The 23121-nt window shown below is 66.1% G+C and overlaps 2 protein-coding genes across 4 annotated transcripts in view; one reads left to right on the forward strand and one right to left on the reverse strand.

The window, feature by feature from the left end:
- The first annotated feature begins 2014 nt into the window (after positions 1 to 2014).
- Positions 2015 to 12535, forward strand: CSNK1G2 (casein kinase 1 gamma 2). 2 transcript variants are annotated; one of them, XM_056112794.1, is made up of 12 exons: positions 2016 to 2169; positions 7160 to 7554; positions 10058 to 10098; positions 10187 to 10256; positions 10335 to 10483; positions 10690 to 10924; positions 10996 to 11081; positions 11165 to 11249; positions 11372 to 11520; positions 11618 to 11701; positions 11793 to 11899; positions 11977 to 12535. In XM_056112794.1, the coding sequence occupies exons 2-12, from the start codon at positions 7371 to 7373 to the stop codon at positions 12029 to 12031; spliced, it is 1245 nt and encodes a 414-aa protein (XP_055968769.1). In that variant the 5' UTR covers positions 2016 to 2169; positions 7160 to 7370; the 3' UTR covers positions 12032 to 12535. The 2 variants fall into 2 exon arrangements, with proteins under 2 accessions (XP_055968768.1, XP_055968769.1); XM_056112793.1 differs by having other exon boundaries at positions 2015 to 2169; positions 10187 to 10483.
- A 1736-nt stretch (positions 12536 to 14271) lies between these two features.
- Positions 14272 to 23121, reverse strand: part of MKNK2 (MAPK interacting serine/threonine kinase 2) — a 37778-nt gene continuing 28928 nt past the window's right edge. Inside the window, exons 14-21 of one of the 2 annotated variants that reach the window (XM_056112767.1) lie at positions 19862 to 19981; positions 18191 to 18347; positions 16887 to 16992; positions 16594 to 16791; positions 15585 to 15777; positions 15247 to 15334; positions 14951 to 15097; positions 14272 to 14557 (exon numbers count right to left, since the gene is read on the reverse strand). In XM_056112767.1, coding sequence (XP_055968742.1) covers positions 14396 to 14557; positions 14951 to 15097; positions 15247 to 15334; positions 15585 to 15777; positions 16594 to 16791; positions 16887 to 16992; positions 18191 to 18347; positions 19862 to 19981 — 1171 coding nt within the window. In that variant the 3' untranslated portion in view covers positions 14272 to 14395. The remainder of the gene's footprint in view (positions 14558 to 14950; positions 15098 to 15246; positions 15335 to 15584; positions 15778 to 16593; positions 16792 to 16886; positions 16993 to 18190; positions 18348 to 19861; positions 19982 to 23121) is intronic. The other variant, XM_056112768.1, reaches the window with a different exon arrangement.

Below are 23121 nucleotides of genomic sequence, written 5' to 3' on the forward strand. Positions count from 1 at the left end.
ATTGGTGGCTTCCGGCATGACTGAGGACGTGGCAAAAGACCAGAGAGGTTTGGGGCTTACCCACAGTCACACAGCCTCTTTTGGGTAGGCCCCAGCCTGGGCCTCACTCTTTCACCTTTTTCCAGCTGCCCGGAGCTGCCCTGCTTTTTCCAGGGGCAAAGCCAGAACACAGGGTGCCCTTCCCCATGCCCGGTGGGTGGAGGGCCTCAGAGCTGTGGGCACCTCCTTCCTTGGCTGCCACGCACACCCTGGACGCCCTTTAAGGACACAGGCACAGTGCCCGGTGGACAGGCTTTTCCAGCAGACGTGCTCCCACATCATTAAGGCTTCTGGAGAGTGAAGAGGCAGGGCATGCAAGGAAGAAAAGACCCTGGGGGTGGAGGGAACATGGAGGGCTTCCTGGAGGTGGCGACCTAGCACAGGCTGTGGAACGAGAGAGCCCCTGCCACTTTGGACCTGGTCACTCCACGTTCCTGCTCCAGTTCTCCCCACACACGCCCGTTTTTCTTGCCGACGGGACAGTCATGGCTCCTAGAGATGGCCACTGGGAGATCTGGGTGTTGTTTGCGAGAGGACGGCTGCACCCAGGGTGCTCAGGGGCCCGTGCTCAGGGCTCCCTCCTGGTAGGACTGGGGTCCAGTCAAGCACCCTGAAGTCTCTCTCCAGCCTGATCACTCTAACTGTGCAGCCCTTTGGACCCGTCCACTCAGTCGCACCCTGAAACGGAGATCGGCATCTGAAAGCACTGTGGCCTGTTTGTTTTTATTTGGGGGTCACACCTGGTGGTGCTCAGGGCTCACTCCTGGATCTGGGCTCACCGGGGGACTGCTTGGGGACCACATGGGGTGCTCGGGGACCAAACCTGGACAGGCGGCATGCAAGGCACATGCCCTCCCCGCTGTCCTCTAGGGAGCTCGGGTGGCCTTTTTCCAGCGCGGCGCCCACTCCCCCGGGGCTCCGGGGCTCCCTGGGGAGGCGCAGCAGGGGCAGACTCCCAGGGGCACAGCTCACTTCTATTCTGGGAGCCGCTGGGCTGGCACTGGCGGTGTCTTCTGCAGAAATTTACCAGCCCTGCCCAGGAGGGATGCCCGGCAAGGGGGGTGTGAGGGCAGCTGGGTGCCCCCTATTGGGGGGGGTGGGAATTCACGGTGGCGCTCTGGGCGGTCACCGGCTGCCAACGCTGCGGGCAGGACTGAGTGGCCCTCAGCGCACTGGACAGCGTGCGGAGGAGGGGGGGAGGGATTCCTGGTGACCCCGAGCTCGCGGTCTCAGGGGCCTGAGCGCGCTGGCTGGCCGAGCAGGATGCACCGGTGAGCCTGCACACGGCCCGGGAGACCCCGCAGTGCACCGAATGGGTGGGGAGGGGACCCAACTGACCCCGCAGCCGGCGACTGGCGGTTGGCGGCCCGCTGACGTCAGCATTTCCCGTCCCCCCCACCCCCAGACCCCCACAGTGACGGGCCAGACATTCCAGAACCCGTGCGACCTCCCCCTCCCCCAGCGCCCCGCCCGGAAGACGCCGTTCGCCCCCCTCGCTGACCACGCCCCGCGGCGCCGCCTTCGTGACGTCAGGTGGCGAGACCGTGACGTCACAGACGCGGCGCGGCCGGCCACGCGTCGCCACGGCAACGGCGGGGGTCCCGCCCTCCGTGCGGGCGGGCGGCCGCGACGCGGCTCCTCGGCCCCGCGTCCTCGCGGCCGCCGCCGCCGCCGCCGCCGCGTCCCGGGGCGCTCGCCGCCGGCTCCCCCGCGCGCGCGCGTGCGGGACCCACGGCCCGCCCGGCCGAGCGCGGCGGCGACGCCTCCCGCCTCCCGCCGCCGCCGCCGCGCAGGCCCCGCCCCGCGCGCAGGCCCCGCCCCGCGCTGTGACGTCAGCGCGCGCCGCGCCCGCCGGCGCCTGCGCACTGGGCGCCCGGCCCGCCCCCGGCGACGCTGGCGGCGTAAGCGCGGGCCGGGGCGACGCTGCGAGACGCGGTGCGAGCCGGGCGCCCGCGCGGCGGGGACGGCCCGCGCCCAGCATGCGGAGGCCGGCGGCGGCGGCGGCGGCGGCGCGGCAGCAGGGGCCCGACGGGGCGCCGGAGCCCGAGCCGGAGCGCGAGCGGGGCCCGCGGGCGCGGGGGCCGGCGCCGCGCCGCTGAGGGAGCCGCGGGGACTCGGCGACGCCGACAGGTAGGACGCGCGCGCCGCCCCCGGGCCCGGCCCCGCGACCCCGGCGCCCCGGCTCCCGGACGCGGGGGGACCCCGGCCCCCCGGCCCCGCTCCCGCCGACCCCACGCCCGGCCGCCCGGACCCGGGCTCCGGGGACCCCCGGTGTCCCGCCGCCCCCCGCACCCCGGGGACCCGCGCCGGCGCAGCCCGTGTGCCCTTGGGCCCGCTCCCCGGGGCCCCGCGCCTCCCCGGCCGCAGGACCCCCAACGCGCGGCCCCCCGCAGCCGCGCCGCACACCCCGCGGGGCGCCCTCCCCCCACCCCCGAGTCCCGTCCTCGTCGGCGCGACCATTGGCAGCCCCCCACCCCGCCCGGGACCTGCTAGCCCCGGGACGGCACCCAGCGCGCCCCCCCGAGACCGCCGCTCCCCGGGGGTCCCCAACTCCCGCCGCCGGCTCGCGCGCTCCCCCACGGCCCCTCCCCCACGCCCGGCCAGCTGCTCCGACTCCGCCGGGCGTCACGCAGCGCGCCCTTCCCCCCCACGCCCCCCGCACTACTTCGTCCCCGCCGCCCCCCCAACTGGGCGCCCCCCTCCCCCAGCCCAGACCCCCCTGCCGAAGGCCCCCGGCCTCCCCCCTGCCCCTCCGCCGCCCCCTCCCGGCGCCCAGCCCCGCGCGCTTCCTCCCGGGTCCCCCCTCCCCGTCCAGGTTGCGGGGGGCACCTGCGCCCCGTCGGGCGGGCGGGCGGGCGGGGGGACCTGTTGCGGGCGCGCCGGGAGCGAGCTGGCCGGCCCGCCTCCCCCTTCCGCCCTGGACACCGGCTTTGTTTTCCGGAAACACTCGGAGCCCAGCGTCAGCGCCGCCCGCCTGCCCGCGGGGGGTGGGCGGGGGGCGGGCGCTGCCCTGCCCGGCGGGGCGGCGGGCAGGCCGCCCCTCGGGGGTCTCTGGGGCCCGCCGGGCATTGTCTTCGGGAAGTGGCCCTGGAGGTCCCGGAGGTGGCCAAGAGGGGTCCTCCCCTCCTCTCCCCATCCACGTCTTTCCCAGAGGCCCCGTTCCCCGGGGGCTCCCCGGGGCGACCCCCCCAGGCCGCCGTGGGTGGTTCTGCCCTCGCCGGGGTATGGGAGAGCTCAAAGGCTCACACAAAAGCGCCGAGGCCAGATGGGGGGAGCCAGGCCCCCCCCCCCCAGCCAGCCGGTCTCCCTCTGCGAGGAACAGATGGCAAACGAGGGGCCCCCCCAGGTTCAAAAGGGGGAAGTTGGCGGTTGCTACCGGAACTTTGTTTTTTCTTCGGGTGTCCCCACCAAATTGTGGGAAAGGAGCCGGCGGGGAGGGGCTGGAGGGTGGGGGTCCCTCCCTCTCCCCCCTTTTCCCCAGCCCTGGGTCCTCTTGCCCGTCGGTGCCCACCGGTTCCCCTTTTCATCCCACATTTCTGCTCCTGCCCACCTAGGGCTGGACCGGAAACGGGGGGGGGGGCAAGGGCGGGCTCACTCAAACGGGAGGTCCGAGTAGAGCCCCCTCCCCAGGGGAGAGGGGACCCCGGGTCCCTTTGATCTTCTGGTGTCAGCCTCTGAGCAGACTGGGTGCAGTGTCGCTGCCGGTGGTGGAGGCAGCCCTGGCCTGCGGGTTGGTCCCCTGCTCAGGAGGAAGCGGCTGGGTGAGATGTTTGCAGCAGGGCCCCCTCCTATCCTGGTCTGGGTGCAGTCTGGGGGTGGTGGGTCTCTGCTGGTACCTCCTGGGTCCTGTGGGCCTGGGCAGCTCCTGGAGGTGAAGGGGGAGTGGAGCCCCTCCCTGCTGCCTCTGAGTTGGGTCTCTCACCTGGCCCCCTCCTAGAAACCAGCCTCTGAGTGTAGCAGGATGCCACCGCCGACCCCCCCCCCCCCACACACACCAGAGCGCACACCCCATCCTGGAGCCCCCAAGGGACTCTCAGGGGAGGCTGTTGCCTAGGGCGGGGACTCGGGGGTCCTCAGTGGAGTGCCCTCTTGGGGAGGCCCTGCACCCAGCAGGTGGGGGTGGGTTGCATGGAGCACCAGGCCCTGTGGCTGCGGTGGGTGCGGGGGTCTCCCTGGTCAAGGCAGCAGGTCTGAGGCAGGCACTCCTCTCAGCTTCTTGCTCTCACTCACAACACTAGGGGACGCCACAGAAAGTGGGGCGGGAGCTTGAGGGGGTCTCTTGTGGTGGGGCTCCAGGCTTACTTCTGACTGCTTATATGGGGTGCCAGGCATCCAATCCAGGTGAGATTGAACCCAGGTGGGCCGCGGGGAGGCTGGTACCCTCCCCGCTGACCCGTCTCTCGGGCCTGGTGTGGGGGCTGGGGGCCTGGTGCTGAGCCAGAGCTGGGTGTGGGGTGAGTGGGCAGCGGAGGACGTGCATGTGTCCCCCCCAGATTAGTCCTTGGCACCCAGAACGTCACCCAGCGCAGCCCTGGTGGGAGGCCTCTGAACCAGCGTGTGTGTGTCTGTGTGTCTTGTCTGTGTTCGTGTGTGGCTTGAATCTGTTTTTGTGTCTGTGGCTGTTTGCGTGTCTGTGTGTGTGTCTGTGTCTCTCTCTGGGTTTGTGTGTCTTTGTATGTATGTGGAGTTTGTGTCTCTTTGTCTCTGTATGTTTGTTTTGTGTGTCTCTGTATGTCTGTGTGCCTATGTGTGTGTGTACTCAGGGCTAAGCCGTGTGGGGAGATTGAGCAGGGACTTGATCCCTGGGCATGGGGAGTACCCGGTCTAGTGAGCCAGTATCTGGGTCCTGGGCTGAGTCTGGGGGTTCCTGGCCCTCCTGGGCTCCCCGCGCGGCTCCTCTCTACAGGTTTTCGGTTTCATTGACACCCCCCCTCCTCCCCCGGCTTCTGCCTTTGACACCCGGGGGTCGGGGACCTGTGACTGGAGCTGGGGTGCAGGGGGGTGTGGGGGGCTGGGCCTCCCCGTCCTGCTGGCCCCGCCCCTGGAGCCCAGGTTTCCTGGCTCAGAAAGTTCACCGAGGGTGCAGCTCTGTGGTTTTGTGCTCTCAGAGCGGCGCCGCCACCAATTCTGTTTCTAGAACATTCTAGCTCCTCTGCAGGAAGCCTGCCCCCGCCAGCAGTCTTCCCCATCCCACTTCCTGTCTGGAGGGTCCTGTCCTGGCCGTGTCCATCTCTGGGGGTCGTCTGGGCACCCTGATCCCTTCCCTGGAGGATGTTACCTTCATATCTGGAACTTTCTGGAAGGCCTAGCCCTTGAGCACCTGGGTCTGCCCGGACCGTCCCTGGGCCCGGGCTGTCCGGATGCTGGTGGAAGGGAAGGTACCCACCAAGCCTGGAGCCTTTCCCCCAAATGCCAGCAGGGTCCCAGCCCCCCAGGGTGTCAGGAGGCCCCTCAGGCCCTTCCTGGGCCTCTGATTGCAGTAAGTGGGGCTCTGAGTGTTAGGGGCTGCAGTGTGCCGGCATGGTCACCCCGCTGGGCCTGGGAATAGGCGTAACCCCCCCACCCCCACTGCATCTGGTCCCGAGCTTGTGCCTGCAGGGAGGTGGGTTTGGCGTGCAGCGGGGGCCCCCAGGGTGGTCTGGTGAGTTTGCAGAGGGTGTGTGCTGGGGGAACCTTCTTCCTTGGGGGCTGCGTGGGCTCAGGAGGGGAGCTATGGGTGACCCCCCCAGGGGGTGGGGAGGGGCCCTGCTGGGGATTGCTGGGATCTCCGGGGGGAAGACGGTGGAGAGGGAGACCCTGACCGGCCAGCACCGTGGGCTCCCCAAGGTCCACGTGGCACTTACCCGACTCCTGATGCCGCCTTCTGGGGTGTGGTTGGCAGCCAGGCCCCCCATGCCAGGAGTACCTTATGGCCCGCACAGATGTTCCTGCATCCCCCTACGGCAGAATGGGGAGGGGACCTCGGCCCTGGAGCCATCCCCTCCACCGCCTCCCTACACCAGGCCTCTTGGACCCCATGCCTTGGGGTTCTGGTGTTTCAGGTGCTTGGACTGCAAAGGGCGGCGGGGGTGGGGGTAAGGACCAGGGTCCGGAGACCTTGCAAAGGCTCAGAGATTGGGGGCTGTGCACTGTGTTTTGTCACCCTGGGGACTGGCACCTCACGGAGGTGATCCAGGCAGAGGGTGTTCCTAGGCCCCCGGGGACTAACCCCCACAAGGTGGAGGCTCCCCAGTAGGACACGGCAGGTGACCCCACTGTGCCACAGAGCGGCCCGAACCTGCCGGGACCCCAGGGGCAGCGGGGGTGAGGGACAGCGCCCCCCCCCCCAGAGCCCCAGCTGCAGGTAGGGCCTTGGTGCTCTACAGACGGGGCCCCTGGGACCGATTGGCTGCCTCTGCATCCCCGGAGCACCGCAAGACCTTGCTGGGGCAGGCGACTGACCCCCGCCCCACCGGGATAACCCCCCAAATCAAGATGCTCAGGGATGGATCCAGACCCCTTGAGGCGGCCCCCGCTCCCTCCAGGGATGGAAACGTCCAGAAGCAGCCCCTCTGTAGACAAGAAATGGTGGCTGGGGGAGGGCACGGGCTTCCTCCAGGGTGAGAGAATGTTCTAGAACCATAGACGAGTGACGGGGGTGTTTTGTTTTTGTTCGGGGGACCATACCACTGGTGCTCGGGGCTTCCTCGGTTTGCTCCTGGCAGGGCTCAGGGGACCCTGTGGGGGTGCCAAGAATCGAACCTGGGTCTGCGGGTTTGGGGGCCAGCGCAGGGTCGCTGCGTCCCCATGCCAGAGTGCCCGTGCCCCCCACCCTGTGCTCACTCAGAGTTGGCTCCCACCTGCCCGTCCTGTCTGAGCCCCCTGGGTGCAGCCCCTCGGCCAAACAGAACAGAACCCCCGGCATTCCCGGGGCGGGGTGGGGGAACGCTGGCATGGGACCTGTCTGCGGGTCACCCGGGTCCCCCCGCCCAACTTCCCCTCTGGCGGATCCGCTTCCTCTCTGGGGAGCAGCATCCCGGCCCCCCTGTCGCCGTGTGGCCCTTGGGTGTGCCACCCCCCATCTCCCCCAGTGGAGGTTCCTCCCCGCCCCCCACTGACCGCCGCCCTGTTTCTCTCTCAGCAGCTGGGAGCCCCGAGCCTTGAGGCGCAGACCCCCGCGGCATGTGTCGTCGCCCCGCCCCGCCCTGAGGCCCCCCGCGATGCTGGCGGCCGCCGGGCCGGCCTCGACTCAGTAGGAGCGCGCGGGCCCATGGGGTGCTAGCCCCCCGACAGCCACACCGCGCAGGCCCCGCCGCAGCGGAACCGTGGAGAGGCCGGGGTACCACAAACTGATGGATTTTGACAAGAAAGGAGGGAAAGGGGAGACGGACGAAGGCCGGAAGATGGCCAAGTCCGCCAGCCGCGCCAGCCACAGCGTGCGGGGCGCGGGAGCCGGCTCGGGGGTCCTGATGGTGGGCCCCAACTTCCGGGTCGGGAAGAAGATTGGGTGCGGCAACTTCGGAGAGCTCCGGCTAGGTGAGTCCCAGGCGGCCCCCGCAGACCCGAGTCCCCACCCGGCGCCCCCTCGTGCTCCGGAGCGGGTGTGAGGGTGTGGGGGGCCCTGGGTCCACGTCCTGACTCAGCCCCGCCCCCCAGTATGGACCATGGACCCCCTGGTCCTCTCCTGCTATTTATGTGGCACTCGGAAATGCCGGCCAGGGCGGTGGAAGTGGGCTCTGCCCCCAGTCCTGTCCCGGGACCCCCCTCCGCCACCCCCATACCCCTCCACCCCCCGCCCACATCAACCTTCAGGGGCCACTGTCCTGGAGGCAGCTGGGGTGGCCCCAGTGGGGGCGAGTGTCCTGCCTGGTTCCCGGCTGCAGCTTCCCGTTGATTCGCTTCTCTGCTGGGGCTCCTGCCGGGGGTTCCCGGGGCACGGCCACATGCCCACGTGATGAGGCCTTCGCTGCCCCTCCGCCTGCCCGCCGGATGTTTTTTGTGTGGGGCCTCGAGGCCACGCCCGGCAGCACCCGAGTGGGCCTGGCAGAGCCCGGGCATCCCTAGGTGGTGCTGGGGATCTCACGGGCCCCACCTGCCCTGCGCGGAAGTCCCGCCTCCTCTTCTCCCCCCTGCAGCTTGGCCTGGGGGCCCTTTTCCCCGTGGATCTCCCTTCCCGCCTCCTTCATGGGGCCACCCTTTTCCCTCACACCTTAGACACGTGCGTGCGCGTGCACGCTTCTGTACACACACACGCCCCCCCGTGCGCGTGCACACAGCCCAGCTGTCCTCTGGCACTGGCAGCTGCCTGGGCCGGGTGTCTACAGCCTTCTGGCAGCGTGGGGTGACCTTCTGGCTCCCCCCACGTCTGTGTTCGATTGAGCTCCGGCCAGCACAGGTGAGAGCACGTATTTTCCCCCACCTGGGCTCCCCGGGCCCCATGAGTGGGGCAGCCGCGGCATCTCGGGGCTCTGCACCGTGGCTGCGGGGTTCCTCCCGCTGGGCCCCAAATCTGTCACAGCGGCAGCCGACCAGCTGGGCGCTTGGGGCGCAGGAGCCGGCCCCTTCCTCCAGGGACCCCGGGCGTCAGCAGGTGGGAAAGCACTGTCGCCCTCGTGGGGTGCCCCTTGGCCTGCTGTTGCCTGAGGACACAGCACACCGAAACACACGCACGCACATACGTTGGACACAGGCCCACACACCAAAGCACGTGTTTCCCTGCTCTCACCCACCTTCCGGTCCCCACGCAGTCACACAAAAAAGTCAGTTGGACCCTGACTTTTTTGGGGGGGAGTCGCACCCAGTGGTGCGCATGGGTTACTCCTGGCTCTGCATTCAGGAATCACTCCTGGCGGTGCTTGGGGCACCATATGGGATGCTGGCGATCGAACCCGGGTCGGTCGCATGCAAGCCCAAGGCCCTACCCACTGTGCTACCGCTCCAGCCCCTCAGGACCCCGACTCAACCCCGGGAACCCACTTGCGCCCCCATCCCCCCAATGTGGCTGCTGGGTTCGCCTGCCGTCGGGGCCCTAAGCTGAAGGGGACGGTGGAGCCAGGCACGGGGGCGGGGGGGGGAGGGGGTTGCGGGGCCGGCAGAGGAACTGCATGGAGTGGGGGATACGCCAGTGTGGAGCAACTGGACACACACACAGTGCGGGCAGGGGCAGTGGGTATCCAAGGACACCTGGGCTGGAGCACCAGCGCCACTATGACATGGCCGGGCCCCCCCCCCCCCCAGCCGTAAAGGGGTTGATGCTCCCCAACAACCTCCACACTCATGACTTGGGGGGCTGCCGGAGCCGTCCTGAGAAGTAGCTCTGGGGGTCGAAGGCGGAGGCGCATGCAAGGTGCTGGCCTTGGACACGGCTGACCCGGGCTGGGTCACTGGCACCTGCACCCTGGAGCCCCACCTAGAGCAGGCGGTCCCCCAGCTCCCGAGCACTGCTGGGTGTGGCCCCAAACAACAGCCGCAAAGTTTAGTGCAGCCTAGAGATGACGCCAAGGGCTCGAGCCGGAGCTGGGCTTCACCTCCTGCTCCGCATGGAGCCCTGAGCGCAGCTGGCAGCCGCCGTCCCCCCTAAAAAGTGGCTCTGGGTGGGCTGGGACAGCAGACCCTGGGCACTGCTGCCATGCCCTCGGCACCCCCATTGGGGCTGGGGCTGTGTGACTCCCGAGTGGCAGTGGGAGGTGCCCCGCGGGACTGCTGCCAGGACCCCCGGCACTGAAGCCCAGCCCGTGTGCAGCAGCGCTGGGCAGCAGGAGGGAGTGATGTGGCCTGGATGGCGCAGACCCTGTGTGTGGCCCCCCCAAGCTGGTCCTGGCCCTGGCCAGGGCCCTTTCCCACCCCCTAGGCCCCAGGGTGTGGGGGTGCTGGGGGGGACTGGGTGGGTGTTGGGAACCAGGAGGATCCGGCTGGCTGGTGGGGGGTGGATCCCACAGCAGGGGGGGGGGGGGCAGCCTTTGAACGTGCTGCAGGGTGGGGAAAATAGGGCACCCTGGTTGAGGGGTGCAGGCCCGTGTTGACAGGCGTCTCTCCGCAGGGAAGAATCTATATACAAATGAATACGTAGCTATCAAACTGGTGAGTGCGCCCGCCCGGCCCCGTGTTTGGGTGTGGGGGGGGTTCCCGACCCAGGAGACCTGGAGTAACGGCCCCCGTGTTTCCCCAGGAGCCCATCAAGTCCCGGGCGCCGCAGCTGCACCTGGAGTACCGCTTCTACAAGCAGCTCAGCACCGCAGGTAGGGCCCGGCCGGCGTGGACGGGGAAGGGGGGGTGCGGCGCTGTCACCCTGCAGCCCGCTGTGGTCCCCCTCGCAGAGGGCGTCCCCCAGGTGTACTACTTCGGGCCGTGCGGGAAGTACAACGCCATGGTGCTGGAGCTGCTGGGGCCCAGCCTGGAGGACCTGTTCGACCTGTGCGACCGCACCTTCACGCTCAAGACGGTTCTCATGATCGCCATCCAGCTGGTGCGGGGCGGGGCCTGCGGGTGGGCGGGGCGGGTCCCAAGCCCCATCTGGGGGCGGGGCCGGGCTCAGGACCGTTCTCATCCCCATCTGGTGGGACGGGGCCAGGCTCGGGACCGTTGTGATGCCCGTCCCGCCTGTGTTGGTCAGCCGGGCGGGATGAGGGTGGGGGCGGTGGCCCGGCCTGCAGTGCCGCCTTCTGGCCCTAGATCACCCGCATGGAGTACGTCCACACCAAGAGCCTCATCTACCGCGACGTCAAGCCCGAGAACTTCCTGGTGGGGCGCCCAGGCAGCAAGCGGCAGCACGCGGTGCACATCATCGACTTCGGCCTGGCCAAGGAGTACATCGACCCCGAGACCAAGAAGCACATCCCGTACCGCGAGCACAAGAGCCTGACGGGCACGGCGCGGTACATGAGCATCAACACACACCTGGGCAAAGGTGGGCCGGGCCGGGCCAGGGCTGGGGGTGCCCCGCGGTGCCGCGCCGCGCTGACCCGCTGCCCCCCGCAGAGCAGAGCCGCCGCGACGACCTGGAGGCGCTGGGCCACATGTTCATGTACTTCCTGCGCGGCAGCCTGCCCTGGCAGGGGCTCAAGGTGGGGCCTGGGGCGCGGGGTGCAGGACCGACGCCGCCCGCCGCCCCGCACTGACCCTGGACGCCCCTCCCCCGCCCCCGCAGGCCGACACGCTCAAGGAGCGCTACCAGAAGATCGGGGACACCAAGAGGGCCACCCCCATCGAGGTGCTGTGCGAGAGCTTCCCTGGTGAGGCCCGGCGGGGGCGCCCCCGACTCCTGGCACCGCCCGCCCCGCCCGCTCCTGCCCTGCGCCCCGCCCCCGGGCCCGCGGCGCGCTCCCCCTGGCCAGCCCGCCGCCTCTCTCCGCAGAGGAGATGGCCACGTACCTGCGCTACGTGCGGCGCCTGGACTTCTTCGAGAAGCCGGACTACGATTACCTGCGCAAGCTCTTCACCGACCTCTTCGACCGCAGCGGCTTCGTGTTCGACTACGAGTACGACTGGGCCGGGAAGCCGCTGGTACGCGGGGGCGCGCGCGTGTGTGGGGCGGGCCCCGCGGACGTCCCGGAGCCCCCAGCCGCTGGGGGGGAGCACTGAGCCCACCGTCTGCCCGCAGCCCACGCCCATCGGCTCGACCCACAGCGAACAGTTCGCGCAGTCCCAGACGCGGGAGAAGCCCCAGCTCTACTGCAAAAACCAGGTGAGGCGGCGCCCAGCACTCCGGGTGGGCTCTGAGCCCCGAACCCCGAACCCTGACCCGCTGCCGCATGCCCGACCCCCCCCTCCCCCAGGCGCTCAACTCCACTAACGGGGAACTGAACACGGACGACCCCACTGCCGGCCACTCCAATGCCCCCATCACGGCGCCTGCCGAGATGGAGGTGACGGAGGACACCAAGTAAGGCCCCGGCTTGGGCTGGGGGTTGGGGGGCTCCCCGGCACAGCGCCGGCCCCCCTGACACGTGCCCCCCGCAGGTGCTGCTGCTTCTTCAAGCGGAGAAAGAGGAAATCGCTGCAGCGCCGCAAGTGAGGCCACCAGGGGGCGCCACGCCCCGCGGCCCCCGGCCCAGGTGGGCCCGTGTGTGCTCGCCGCGAGCCGAGACTCTGAGTGGGCGGGGCCGGGCAGCGGCCCGCGCCTGCGCCCAGCACCGGCTGCAACCTCCGCGGCCCCGGCCCGGTCCGGCCCGGCGGGCCCCTGGGTCCAAAGGCGATTTCTCCAGGGGCGCCGCGGAGCGGGCGTTGGCGGCGGGTGGGTGGCCCCCAACCAAAATGCTGCACCAAAGCCGGGCAGGCTGCGCGCGGCCCCTGCTGCTCCAGTCCAGGGCGGCCGGCTGGGCCCTAGCCGGGAGACAAGCGCCTTATAGCCCAGCCCAGCCCCGAGGGCGCCCGGGGCAGCGCAGGGGAGCCCGGCGGGCGAGGGCGTCAGTCTTGCTTTACCAAGTGTACAGAAATGGCACTTCCTGTCTCCATGCTTCCTGGAAGCCATAGAACTAGGGGCTTTTTTACAAAATAAAGAAAATGAAACCAGTGCGGAGCAGGCGCGCCTGGCAGCTCTGATCGTGGGCGAGTGGGGAGAGGCCGCTTCTGGGACCGCCAAGAGCTGATGCGGAGGTCTGGAGCTATAGTGTAGTGGGCTTGGCTGGCCTGTGGCCAACAGGGGTCAGCTGTCAGACTCCCGGGTTTCAGCCAGGGGGTGCTGGGGGCAAAAGTGAGGGAACCCACGTAGGATGCAAGGGACAGGGCTGCCCGGCTTCAGGATGGAGCTCGGATGGGACCCGCGAGCACAGAGGAGGCTGCCCTCTAGATTCAACTCCGGCGGGGGTGTGCAAAGCGAGGGCGTGTGTGTGTCCCCGCTCTCCCCAGCCTGGGAGTGGCTCTGTGTCCTGTTTCCTTTGGAGGTGCCACCTCACTCGGAGCTTGGGGGACCCTGCCAAGCCCAGGCTGCCTGCTTGCATCTGCTTAGGGATGTTTCTACGTCGCCCGGTTGGGAGGGCCGATACCCCTGGGGTCCCCGGCATCCGAGCAGCCAGTGTAAGGAAGAGCTCTGTGGGTGACCTCGCGCTGGCCAGGAGGGGTTGCTGGTCCCCCCTGTGAGCTGAGTTGTCAGCCCTGTGGCTGGAACCCAAGTGTCAGGAACTGACCATCTTTCCAGGGTACTTCACTGCCCGGTGGCCTTTCTCTGGGACGCTCTCTGCTCCTGTCTGCAGCCTGAACGGAGCCAGCCCAACTTGTGTCTTTTGCCTACCTCCAGTCTGTGGTTTCTCTTGATTTACTTTAAAATTTCCATTTTTACATATTTAGTTTGGTTTGGGGCCACATCCGGTGGTGGTCAGGGATCACTCCTGGTGGTGCTCCAGGCCCGTGTGTGCTGCAGATCAGCCACACCACAGGCTAAGGCCATCGTGAACCCTACTCGCCCTGGGTTCTAAAAGTTCGTCTTAAGTGGGGTTGGTGGGGACTGACTACTAGCGGGGCCAGCCCTGACTCAGTCTCGCAGGGGTCACTGCTGACCACAGAGCTGGGGTGTGGGGCTTTGTGCTTTGTGTGTCTCACACTGCTGGTGACCCGTGTGGTGCTGGGTAGGTTGACCTTGAGCAGACCCTGACTGCGCAGCTGCCCCCTGCCCTCGGGGGAGAAGGGATGTGGTGAGGGGGAGGCAGCCCCCAGCTCACGAGCTGTGTCCTGAACCCCTGGTTGTTCAGCTACCTCCTCCCTAGCTTTTCAGCTCTTTACCCCTAGGTCATGAGTCCTGGTCCCCCCCCCCCCCCCAAGGTTGACAGGGATGTCTGAGTTGGTGGGTGCTGCTGCCCTTGGGTAGCCTTAGCATAGGTGCAAATAGCAGGGCTCTAAGGGGTGCTGCCCATGGAGACCCCAGCCCCTGACGGTGGCTAGGTTGCAGGGCCACACCCCCGTCCCGTGGCCGCACCCAGACCCCCAAGCCAAAGTTCTCCCAGAGCGCTGGTAAGTTTCTCGCCTTTATTTAAAAAAATCCTGTGGGGTAGGTGCAGGGGGGCTTGCCTTCCTTGGCTGGGAGACTCTGGTTCCAGGAGGGCGCTGGGGCGGGTCATGGGGCTGGGGTGTAGTCAGGAGCACCTCCCAGGGCAGGGGACACCTATGTACAGCGGGCGGCCTGCAGCATGCCAGACCGCCAGAGGCCGACCCTCGCCCCCATGGCTACGCGTGGCCCGGGGGCTGGAAGTCAAGGCCTCCCTGGCCGGGGATCCCAGCGTGCGCCCCGGGAACTGGGCCTCAGCCTATCCGTGACAGCCAGGCAGGGTCCCCGTCTCGGGAGATGGGCAGGTGGGCAGGGCGCGCTGCCAGGCACAGCTGGGGCATAGCAGCCGCCGGGCAGCCTTCAGGTTGGGCCCGCCCTGCCGCGGTCCTGCAGAGCAGCCTAGGTGTAGAAGATGACCTCGGGAACCTGGCCGTCCTCCACCGACGTGCCGTTGTTGTTCCCCGCCGCGTAGCAGAAGGTGAAGCACGTCTTGGCGCCCGTCGTGGGCGACTCGTGGGTGACCTTGCGCAGGCCTTTGGTGCCGTAGTGTGAGTCCGGGCCCTGTAGGGGGCGCGCGTGAGCACCGCGGGACGAACCGCCCACGGCGGGTATTTGGGCATTAGGGTAGAGGGTAAGTGGGCGGTGGCAGGGCAGTTGCTGAAGGTCAGGGTCAGGATCCGGGTCCTGGGCAGGGATCAAAGTTGGTGTCCCAGGTGGGGCAAGCAAGTCAGGGTCGGGTATAGAGGTCCTGAGTGGAACATCACAGGGTCAGACCCTCGCCTAGTTGGGATCTAGGGGTCCTGGGTAGGCACAAGGCCCAAACTGCAGGGCCTGGGGGAGGATTGGCGGGACAGGAGGGCCCATCAGAATGGGGTAGTGGAGAGGGGGGTCGGGGCACATGGGGCAGGCGGCAGGAGGCGGGCACGGTGGGGACAAACCGAAGGGGCAGCGCACCTTGAGCGTGGCGCAGGCCGTGTAGTTGACATTGGGCAGAACTTCCACTGGCTCCTTGAACATGACCCGGAAGGTGCTGGCGGAGCCGTCGCAGCTGAAGCCCGTGTCGTTCTGGCCCAGCACCGTGTTGCTGTCGGTGTGGATGATCTGGGGGCACGGAGGGGGGGAGGGGTGAAGGCTGCTCATCCCGTGGCCTCGGCACCCGCCTGAGCCATGAGCAGGCCCCCGAGAATGGGGAGGCCCTCGCCGAGGTCACGCTGAAGGCCGGGTGCGCAGCAGGCAGTGGGCGGCCGTACCTGGATGTTCACCTGGTAATCCGTGGGGCCGTGGATGGAGCCGTAGAGCCCAAAGCCCACCACGAAGATGCGCTTGTTGACCGAGAATCTGTCGATGAGAGGCCAGGCTCAGCGCAGATTCACCCACCCCACCATCAAGGAAGCAGGGGCTGCCACCCGCCTGCCCACTGCCATAGGCACGTCCACCGGTAGCCGGGCTTAACCAATAGAATCTCCCATACGGTGGAAGTCCCGCCCCTGGCGGCTGCCCCTCCCCTTTGGCTCGGCTCCGCCCCGGTGCAGCTGTAGCCCCGCCCCTCACCGCAGGGCCACGCCCCGTAAGCCATAGCCCCGCCCACCTGATGCGGTCGCTCGTCCCGCTGTAGCCCCAGCGGCTCTCCACCTGCTGGAAGCGGTTGATGCAACATTCCTTCCCGCGGAGGCAGCAGCGCGGCCGGTCGATGAAGTCCACGCGCGGCTTGGGGTTGACAGTGAAGTGCAGGAAGAGGCTGACCACCTCCCGGTCCACAAGGATGCCTGACTGCGCGGGGCCTGCAGGAACGGGGAGAACCTTCAAAACCTGCACCTTCCCCCCACCACCCCGACGGGGCGGGAGCACAGGACTCCCTCCCTGGGCAGAATCCCACCCGGTCCCCACCCACTCCCCCAAGTCTCCAGGCCTGGCTGGGGAGGGGAAGGGGCTGCGCAGAGCAGTCAGAAGGGGAGGTCTGCCACCCCGCACACCGACTGCCATGACTGCAAAACACACAAACCCCCCTCAGATGTGCCACAGTCGTTATATGCTCAAACCAGGGCTGGGTGTCAATGCAGGCCAGCCCCACACAAGGACCACAGGACGGGTTCAGCAGGTGGACGCTCAGGGGGCCTAAGACGCTGGCCAGGGGGTAGCTGGCCAGGCTGGAGGGCAGCGGGCAAGCAGCGTTGGGGAGAAAGGGGGACTTTTGGGGATCAAGCAAAACTCAAGAAAATTAGCCGAGGGCCACCCTGCCCCCAAGACGACACGAAACAACACCCAGCCCATCGGGCGGTCACACTGGGATGCACCTGGCACTGCGTGTGTGGACCAAAGAGGCGACATACCCCAGGACACCCCCCGAACCCCACCTGGCCAGTGTCCACAGCCACGGTCTGCAGGACCTGGTACTGGGCGAGCAGGGGCCCCCATGCAATGAGGCTGCTCCTGGCCTCGCCCCACCCAGTTGGGCAGCGGAACATCAATTCCAGGACCAACAGGTTGAAGTGAGAGTGACACTTCTCCCACGATGGCTCAGCTGTGGCGAGAAGTGCTGGCTCTCAGTTTTGCTTGGTCCCGTCTTGGGGGCCCCCCACCCCCCCCACCCCGCTCACCAGCGGCAAACTCCTCGATGGTCATCAGCGGGAAGCGGATCAGCGCCAGCGCCTTGCCCAGCACCTTCCGCTTGTGCTCAGGCGTGACCTGCAGCTGCTGCCGCAGACACTCGGCCTCGGCCCAGCGGACCACGGCGTTGAAGAGCCGCACCTCCCGGATGCCCAGCGTGTCCCGCTCCAGGACGGCCACGAGCGTGTCTGCGGGGAGGGGGCGGAGGACCTCAGCGGGCATGGCTCCCTGGGGGGTCGCCGGTGGCGGTGGGGAGGGACACAGTAGAATCCCCAGGCCTCACCCAGGTCGATGTCGGTGAAGCCCTCGGCGGTGATGGCGTCGGCCGTGTTCTTGTCGATGTTTTCCAGACACAGGCTGGCCAGCTGCGGCTCGTCAAAGAGGCGCGCCTGGGAGCCGGGAGCGGGGGAGGCATCAGCACCCGGCCCCCGGGACCCCTTGCTGAGAACAGGCCCCACAGGCCCAAGCCAGAGTCCATACTCTGAACCAGCATCTGGGCAGAACCCCACCCACAGCCACCCTGTGACCCCTGTGTGGGCGGACCCTCAGGTTCCAGTTCCCAAAGGTCCAAGTTCCTGCTTGGACGGGTAGGGAAAGTTGACCTGTCTCCCTCCCAGCCTTCAGCTGGTCACCTGGCACCCCCCGGACCTCCTTAGACCCCACTCAGGCCACAGTGCCCACACTTTTTTTTTCTTTTTGGATCACACCTGGTGTGACCTGGTGCTCAGGGGTTACTCTTGGCAGTGCTCAGGGGACCATGTGGGATGCTGGGAATCGAACCCAGGTTGGCTGCATTCAAGGCAAATGTCCTCCCCGCGATAGTATTGCTCGTGCTTGGGGGACCATATGGAATGCTGGGAATCAAACCCAGGTCGGCCACATGCAAGGCAAACGCTCTACCCTCTGTGCTATCGCTCCAGCCCCACTCACAGGCTTTGAGGGAACAAGTGTACTCAAGCAGGAGCTACCCTTGCATGTGGCCGATCGGGTTCGATCCCCGGCACCACACAGGGTGTCACAAACTCCACGAGGAGGGATTCCTGAATGCAGATCCCAGAGTAACCCCTGAGCACCAAAGAGTGTGGCACAAACACACACAAAAAAGACAAAATGAAACCCAAAAAGGACCCAAGTTCTGGGCCACAGTAAGACAAAATGAATCCAAAAAAGTATCCAAGTCCTGGGCCCCCAGAATTGAAATTCTTAAGTTTGGAGGATCTTTTTTTTTTTTTTTTTTTTTTTTTGCTTTTTGCGTCACACCTGCCGATGCACAGGGGTTCCTCCTGGCTCTGCACTCAGGAATTACCTCCTGACGGTGCTGGGGGATAATATCGGATGCTGGGAATCGAACCCGGGTCGGCCGCGTGCAAGGCAACCACCCTACCCGCTGTGCTACCTCGCCAACCCCAAGTTTGGAGGGTCTTAAGGGAAAGTCACACCCAGAGGTTGCTCAGGACTTACTCCGGGCTCTGGATTCTGGCCCCCCAAATCCTGAAGTTGCCAAGCAGTAGCCACGCCCACAACAGGACCCGCCCACACGCGGCCCCTCGCCCGCCCGGGTGGCCAGCGCGCCCCCTGCCGGCGCACCTGCGTGAGCAGCATGAAGGCGTTGTCCGCGCGCAGGTTCTTCTTGAGGAATTCCACGCAGTGCGCCTCCAGCGCCGGCACCGCGTACTTCTTGGCCGTGTACAGCGTGGTCATGACCGTCTCGGGCCCGATCTGGACCTCATCGGAGTAGAGGAACCTGCCGGGCAGCGCGGAGGCAGGAGGGCCAGAACTAGCCCCCTGCCCGGTCGCCGCTCCACGGGACCCCCGCCCCAAGGAACGTTCCCTGCTACCGGCCTGATAAAAGCCGTGGCCGATCATGAAAGGATGCGAGGGGCCAGACCCCCCCAACACACACACACACACACACGGTCCAGTTCTCCGGGAGCTCCAGCTCCATGCACACCTATATGGCCACAGAGATCCGCCCACTGCCCCTGACCCGCTGTCAGGGCTCCGGCCACACCCAGCCCTGGCCCTTTAACCTGGTTAAAGTGCTGCCTGGAACCTGGATGGGGTGGCGGTGGGTGGGTTCATTCTAGAGCGCCCCTAAAGGATGCCCCATCCCACAGCACAAACCCTGTAAGCCAGAGGCAGGGGTAGCGGCCAAAGCCATAGGGCAGTAGGCAGGGCGCTGGTCCTTCATGCTGCAGATTCAGATTCGGTCCCCAGCTAGAACCCCGGCCCCCTCAAAAAAATAAGTCGGGGCTGGAGCGATAGCACAGTGGTAAGGCACTTGCCTTGCACACAACCGACCCAGGTTCGATTCCCAGCATCCCACAGGGCTCCCCAAGCACCGCCAGGAGTAATTCCTGAGTGCAGAGCCAGGATAACCCCTGAGCATCGCTGGGTGTGACCCAAAAACCAAAAAAAAAAAAAAAAAGTCAACGAGGCTGAATTGATGGCAAAGCAGGAAGGGCACTTGCCTTGCACACGGCTGACCCAGGCTCTATCTCAGGCCTCCCAAAGGGCTCCCCAGAGCATACTCAGAATGATCCCGAAAGGCAGAATCAGAGTAACCCCTGAGCACCATTGGTGTGGCAAAAAAAAAAGTCAATGCTAGGGCAATTCTTTTTGTTTCTTTGGTTTATTGTGATTTTTTCGGGGGGGAGGTAAATGCCCTCCCTGCTGTCCTATTGCTCTGGCCCCTGACAGGATGGTTCTGAAACTCGAAAAGGAAGCGCAAGAGGCTGGAGCAATAGCACAGCGGGTAGGGCGTTTGCCTTGCATGTGGCTGACCCGGGTTCGATCCCCAGCATCCCATATGGTCCCCCGAGCACCGCCAGGAGTCATTCCTGAGTGCAAAGCCAGGAGGAATCCCTGTGCATCAACGGGTGTGACCCAAAAAAGCCAAAGAAAAGGAAGCACAAGATAGCAGCCTGAGCTCAAGCCCGTGCCTGGGGCAGGTCCCCCCTGGTCTCACCCAGTGAGTGAAGTTGAACCTCACATCACCGAGACCCCCACAGCTGGGGGCGCCCAGGAAAGAAGCGCGCAGAATAGGCCCCTCCACAGACAACAAAAAAAGGGGGGAGGGGTGATGTTCTAGAAGCAACCGAGGATGCAGCGGCTGCACCAGTGTGACTGGGGCGCAGCCAAGGTGCTGCGGCTGTTTCCAAGAGACGGGACGCCCCACCCAGCCACCTTGGGGGAGGTGGGGGCGGTGTCAGGGAAACCCCAGAGTGGAGATGCTCCCCCCCTGCCCCCCTCTCTTACTTGAGCAGCGCCAGGAAGGCAGCGGGCTCCACGTCGGGCAGCTCGATCTCCGTGGACGTAGTGGCCATGCCCCCGTTGAACATGGCATCGAAGACGGCGCTGCCCACGGCCAGCACGAACCTGCGGACAGGGGTTCCGGTCAGTCGGCACAGAGCCGCCGGCGGGAGCCCGGGCCGGGGCACCCATGGGGGGGGTCTGTCTGCCTGCACGGGCATGTGCCCCTCTCAGCAGGCAGACGCCCTGCCAGCCGCCCCCTGCCCCCACCCGACGGCGCGGCCCCAAGTCTAGAGGATGTGGGGCCTGCTGGTCTGGGGAAGGGGCGGGTGGGATGCAGTCCCTCGAGGGAACCCTGAACTGTGACCCCCTCCCATCTATCAGGCCCGGCACCAGCAGCCTCAAGCAGAGAGGAAAGCCCAAGGCTCGCCACCCGCAGTCCCCTACGTCACCAGAAGGCGCTCAGAAGCCACCAGGGAGCAGCAGACGACCACGGCCTGTGCCCGGGCTCCAGGCCCCGCCCACACGCCCCGCCCACAGCTCTGTGACCCCGCCCACAGGCCCCGCCCACTGCACTCCGGGGGCCCCCACCGGCCTGATACCCCTTCCTCCCACCTGCTCCCCTGAGGACCACGTGATTCCTGGTTTGCGCTTGCGGGGCACCTCTGCAGCCCAGTCCCACCCAGCGTGCTAAGCCAATGACCCTGAAAGTCACGTTTACACGGAGCCCCAAAGGCAGCCTCATCCAGGAGATGGTCTTGGGCTAGAGCGATAGCACAGCGCGGAGGGCGTTTGCCTTGCACGAGCCCAGCCGGGTTCGACTCCCAGCATCCCATGTGGTTCCCTGAGCACCGGCAGGAGTGATTCCTGAGTGCAGAGCCAGGACTAAGCCCTGAGCTTCGCCAGGTATGATCCAAAAAGCAAAAAAAAAAAAAAAAAAAAAAGACGGGTCTTTGCAGGGGTCAGGGTCAGGAGTGAAGATCCGGGGGAGGGAGAAGTGTCCGTTGACTGTGGTTTCAGAAAAGGTGGGGAACATCTGTACACTGTCACACAGGAAAGGCCTGGAGTAGAGACTGGGGGGGTGACGTGGGGACCCGGGAGCTGGAGGAAGTAGAGGGGCCCCTTCCTCCTAACCTAGAGTTGGGCTGCCAGGTGGGGGTGCTCTGGGGGCCCAGGGCGTCCTGCGGGGAGGGGACGCTCTGCGACCCAGGACCCCCTATGGAGTCAGGTGCAGGGGCGCTCTGTCCAGCTCCAGGGCGTCCTGCCTGGCAGCAGAGCCGGCGCCCACAGCAGCGGCGCGTCCTCAGAAACCCGGGGCGCCTGGGGCCCCTCGCTGCCTCCCACACACCCCAGAAATAACGCGTCTCCCGTCCGCCTCTTCCAACATCTCGTGCACGGGGAAACCTTCCCACCGTGCAGCCCGAAGGAGGGGCTGCCACCCGCAATGCCAGGCCCACTGGCCCCTCGGGGGCCCGCCAGCTGGGGCCCCAGGAAGGTCAGGACTACGCATGCGCACACAGGAGAACGCTAACGGCCCTTCCCCTCCCAACAAGAGGCCCAGAACTCTGGGCACAGCTGGGGGGAACTCAGGGCAGTACGCGGGGCTTCCAATGGACCCTCCAGTACCACTCCCAGGGGAATAAAGAGGCACAGGTGCGCCTGGAGTAGGTTCCCAGAAAGAGGGCGGAGCCCAGTGTCCTGACCAGCGACAGAGCCCCGCCACATCTGTGCGTCCCTCACTCGGACTGGCTACACAGCAGGGCCCTCGAGGTGGGTCAGGACGGCAGCCAGACACACCAGGCCACGAGCTGGGGACCCTAAGCGGTCCCTAGAGGACCGTTCTGTCTCCAGAGACAGAACGTGGGTGGGGGGCTGGAGGCGGGGATGCACCTGCATTTGGCCAAGTGGAGTCACTCCTGGCACTCACGTGGGCCCCCTGAGTCCACCAGGAGTGATCCCTGAGCGCATGCTCAGTGGCGCAAGCCCAAGGTCCCCAGGCCTGGGACGATCCGGGCTACATGAGCTCATGCAAGTTCCCCAACCAGGCCTACAATGTACCCCCCACCATCATCACAGACACCAGACAGGGAAGGGGGTGATGGGGAAGGGTCAAAGGGCAGACAGTTTGGGGGTTCCTGAGCTCCCACACTCCAGTGTGGCCAGTCCTGCAGACCCCCGGAGCCACAGCCAGGACTGAGGGCGGCGACCCCTTCTGTAGGCAAAAGAGCCCAGGTTTGCACCCCTGCCCCCTGAAAAAAAACAAAAGAGCAAAAATCAGCAGACAAAGAAGTGACCAGAGGCCCCATCTGCCCCTACCACCCACCTCCCAAGCTGGAGCAGGCGACCACACCCCTCCCCACCGTCACCGGGCAGCAGCTCAGGCCAGTCCGACTGCCTTCCACCAACTTGGGGACAAAAGCATGCACATCTCTTCGATGGCAGACGGAGAGGACATGTAAGGGAGGCAGGCAAGACCCTCCTGGGGCCGAGCCCCCAAGAACAGAGGAGTTGGTTAAACTGGCTTATCCGAGACGTCGCAGGAACTTTGCTCCATGGTTTGGAGGCCAGCCACACATGCTAGGGGAAAAGGGAGCTCAGATAGAGAAGGGAGCACCAAATAAAGGGTGTTGGGAGGATCCTCCCAGGATGGGAGAAGCATGCTGAAAGTAGACTATGGACCAAACATGATTGCCACTCAATGCCTCTTTTGCAAACCACAACACCCAAAAGGAGAGAGAGAACAAAAGGGAATGCCCTGCCACAGAGGCAGGGTGGGATGGAGGGGATGAGGGTGGGAGGGATACTGGGATCCGTGGTGGTGGTGGGAAATGGGCACTGGTGGAGGGATGGGTGTTTGATCATTGTACAACTGAAACCCAAGCACAAAAATTTGTAAGTCTACAACTGTACCTCATGGTGTCTCACTAATAAAATTTTTTAAAAAAATTTAAAAAAATAAACAAAGGTAAAAAAAAAGAAAGAAACTGGCTTATCTACATTGGAACACTACACAGCCAGGCGCAGGGATGGGATGGCAGGAGGGAAACTGGGGACATTGGTGGTGGGAAATGGGGAAATGTACACTCATGAAAGGATGGGTATAGGGGCTAGAGCGATAGCACAGTGGGTAGGGCGTTTGCCTTACACACGGCCGACCTGGGTTCGATTCCCAGCATCCCATAGGGTGCCCCGAGCACCGCCAGGAGTGATTCCTGAGTGCAGAGCCAGGAGGAACCCATGGGCATTGCCAGGTGTGACCCAAAAAG

This window comes from Sorex fumeus, unplaced genomic scaffold, assembly GCF_029834395.1.
Source record: "Sorex fumeus unplaced genomic scaffold, SorFum_2.1 ptg000019l, whole genome shotgun sequence".
NCBI classification, from domain to species: Eukaryota; Metazoa; Chordata; class Mammalia; order Eulipotyphla; family Soricidae; genus Sorex; species Sorex fumeus.

Coding starts and splice junctions, on each gene's coding strand:
- CSNK1G2 (XM_056112793.1), top strand. CDS start 7,371: ATGGATTTTGACAAGAAAGGAGGGAAAGGGGAGACGGACGAAGGCCGG. Junction 11,521..11,617: donor ACTGGGCCGGGAAGCCGCTG/GTACGCGGGGGC, acceptor GTCTGCCCGCAG/CCCACGCCCATCGGCTCGAC. Junction 11,900..11,976: donor GAGGTGACGGAGGACACCAA/GTAAGGCCCCGG, acceptor TGCCCCCCGCAG/GTGCTGCTGCTTCTTCAAGC.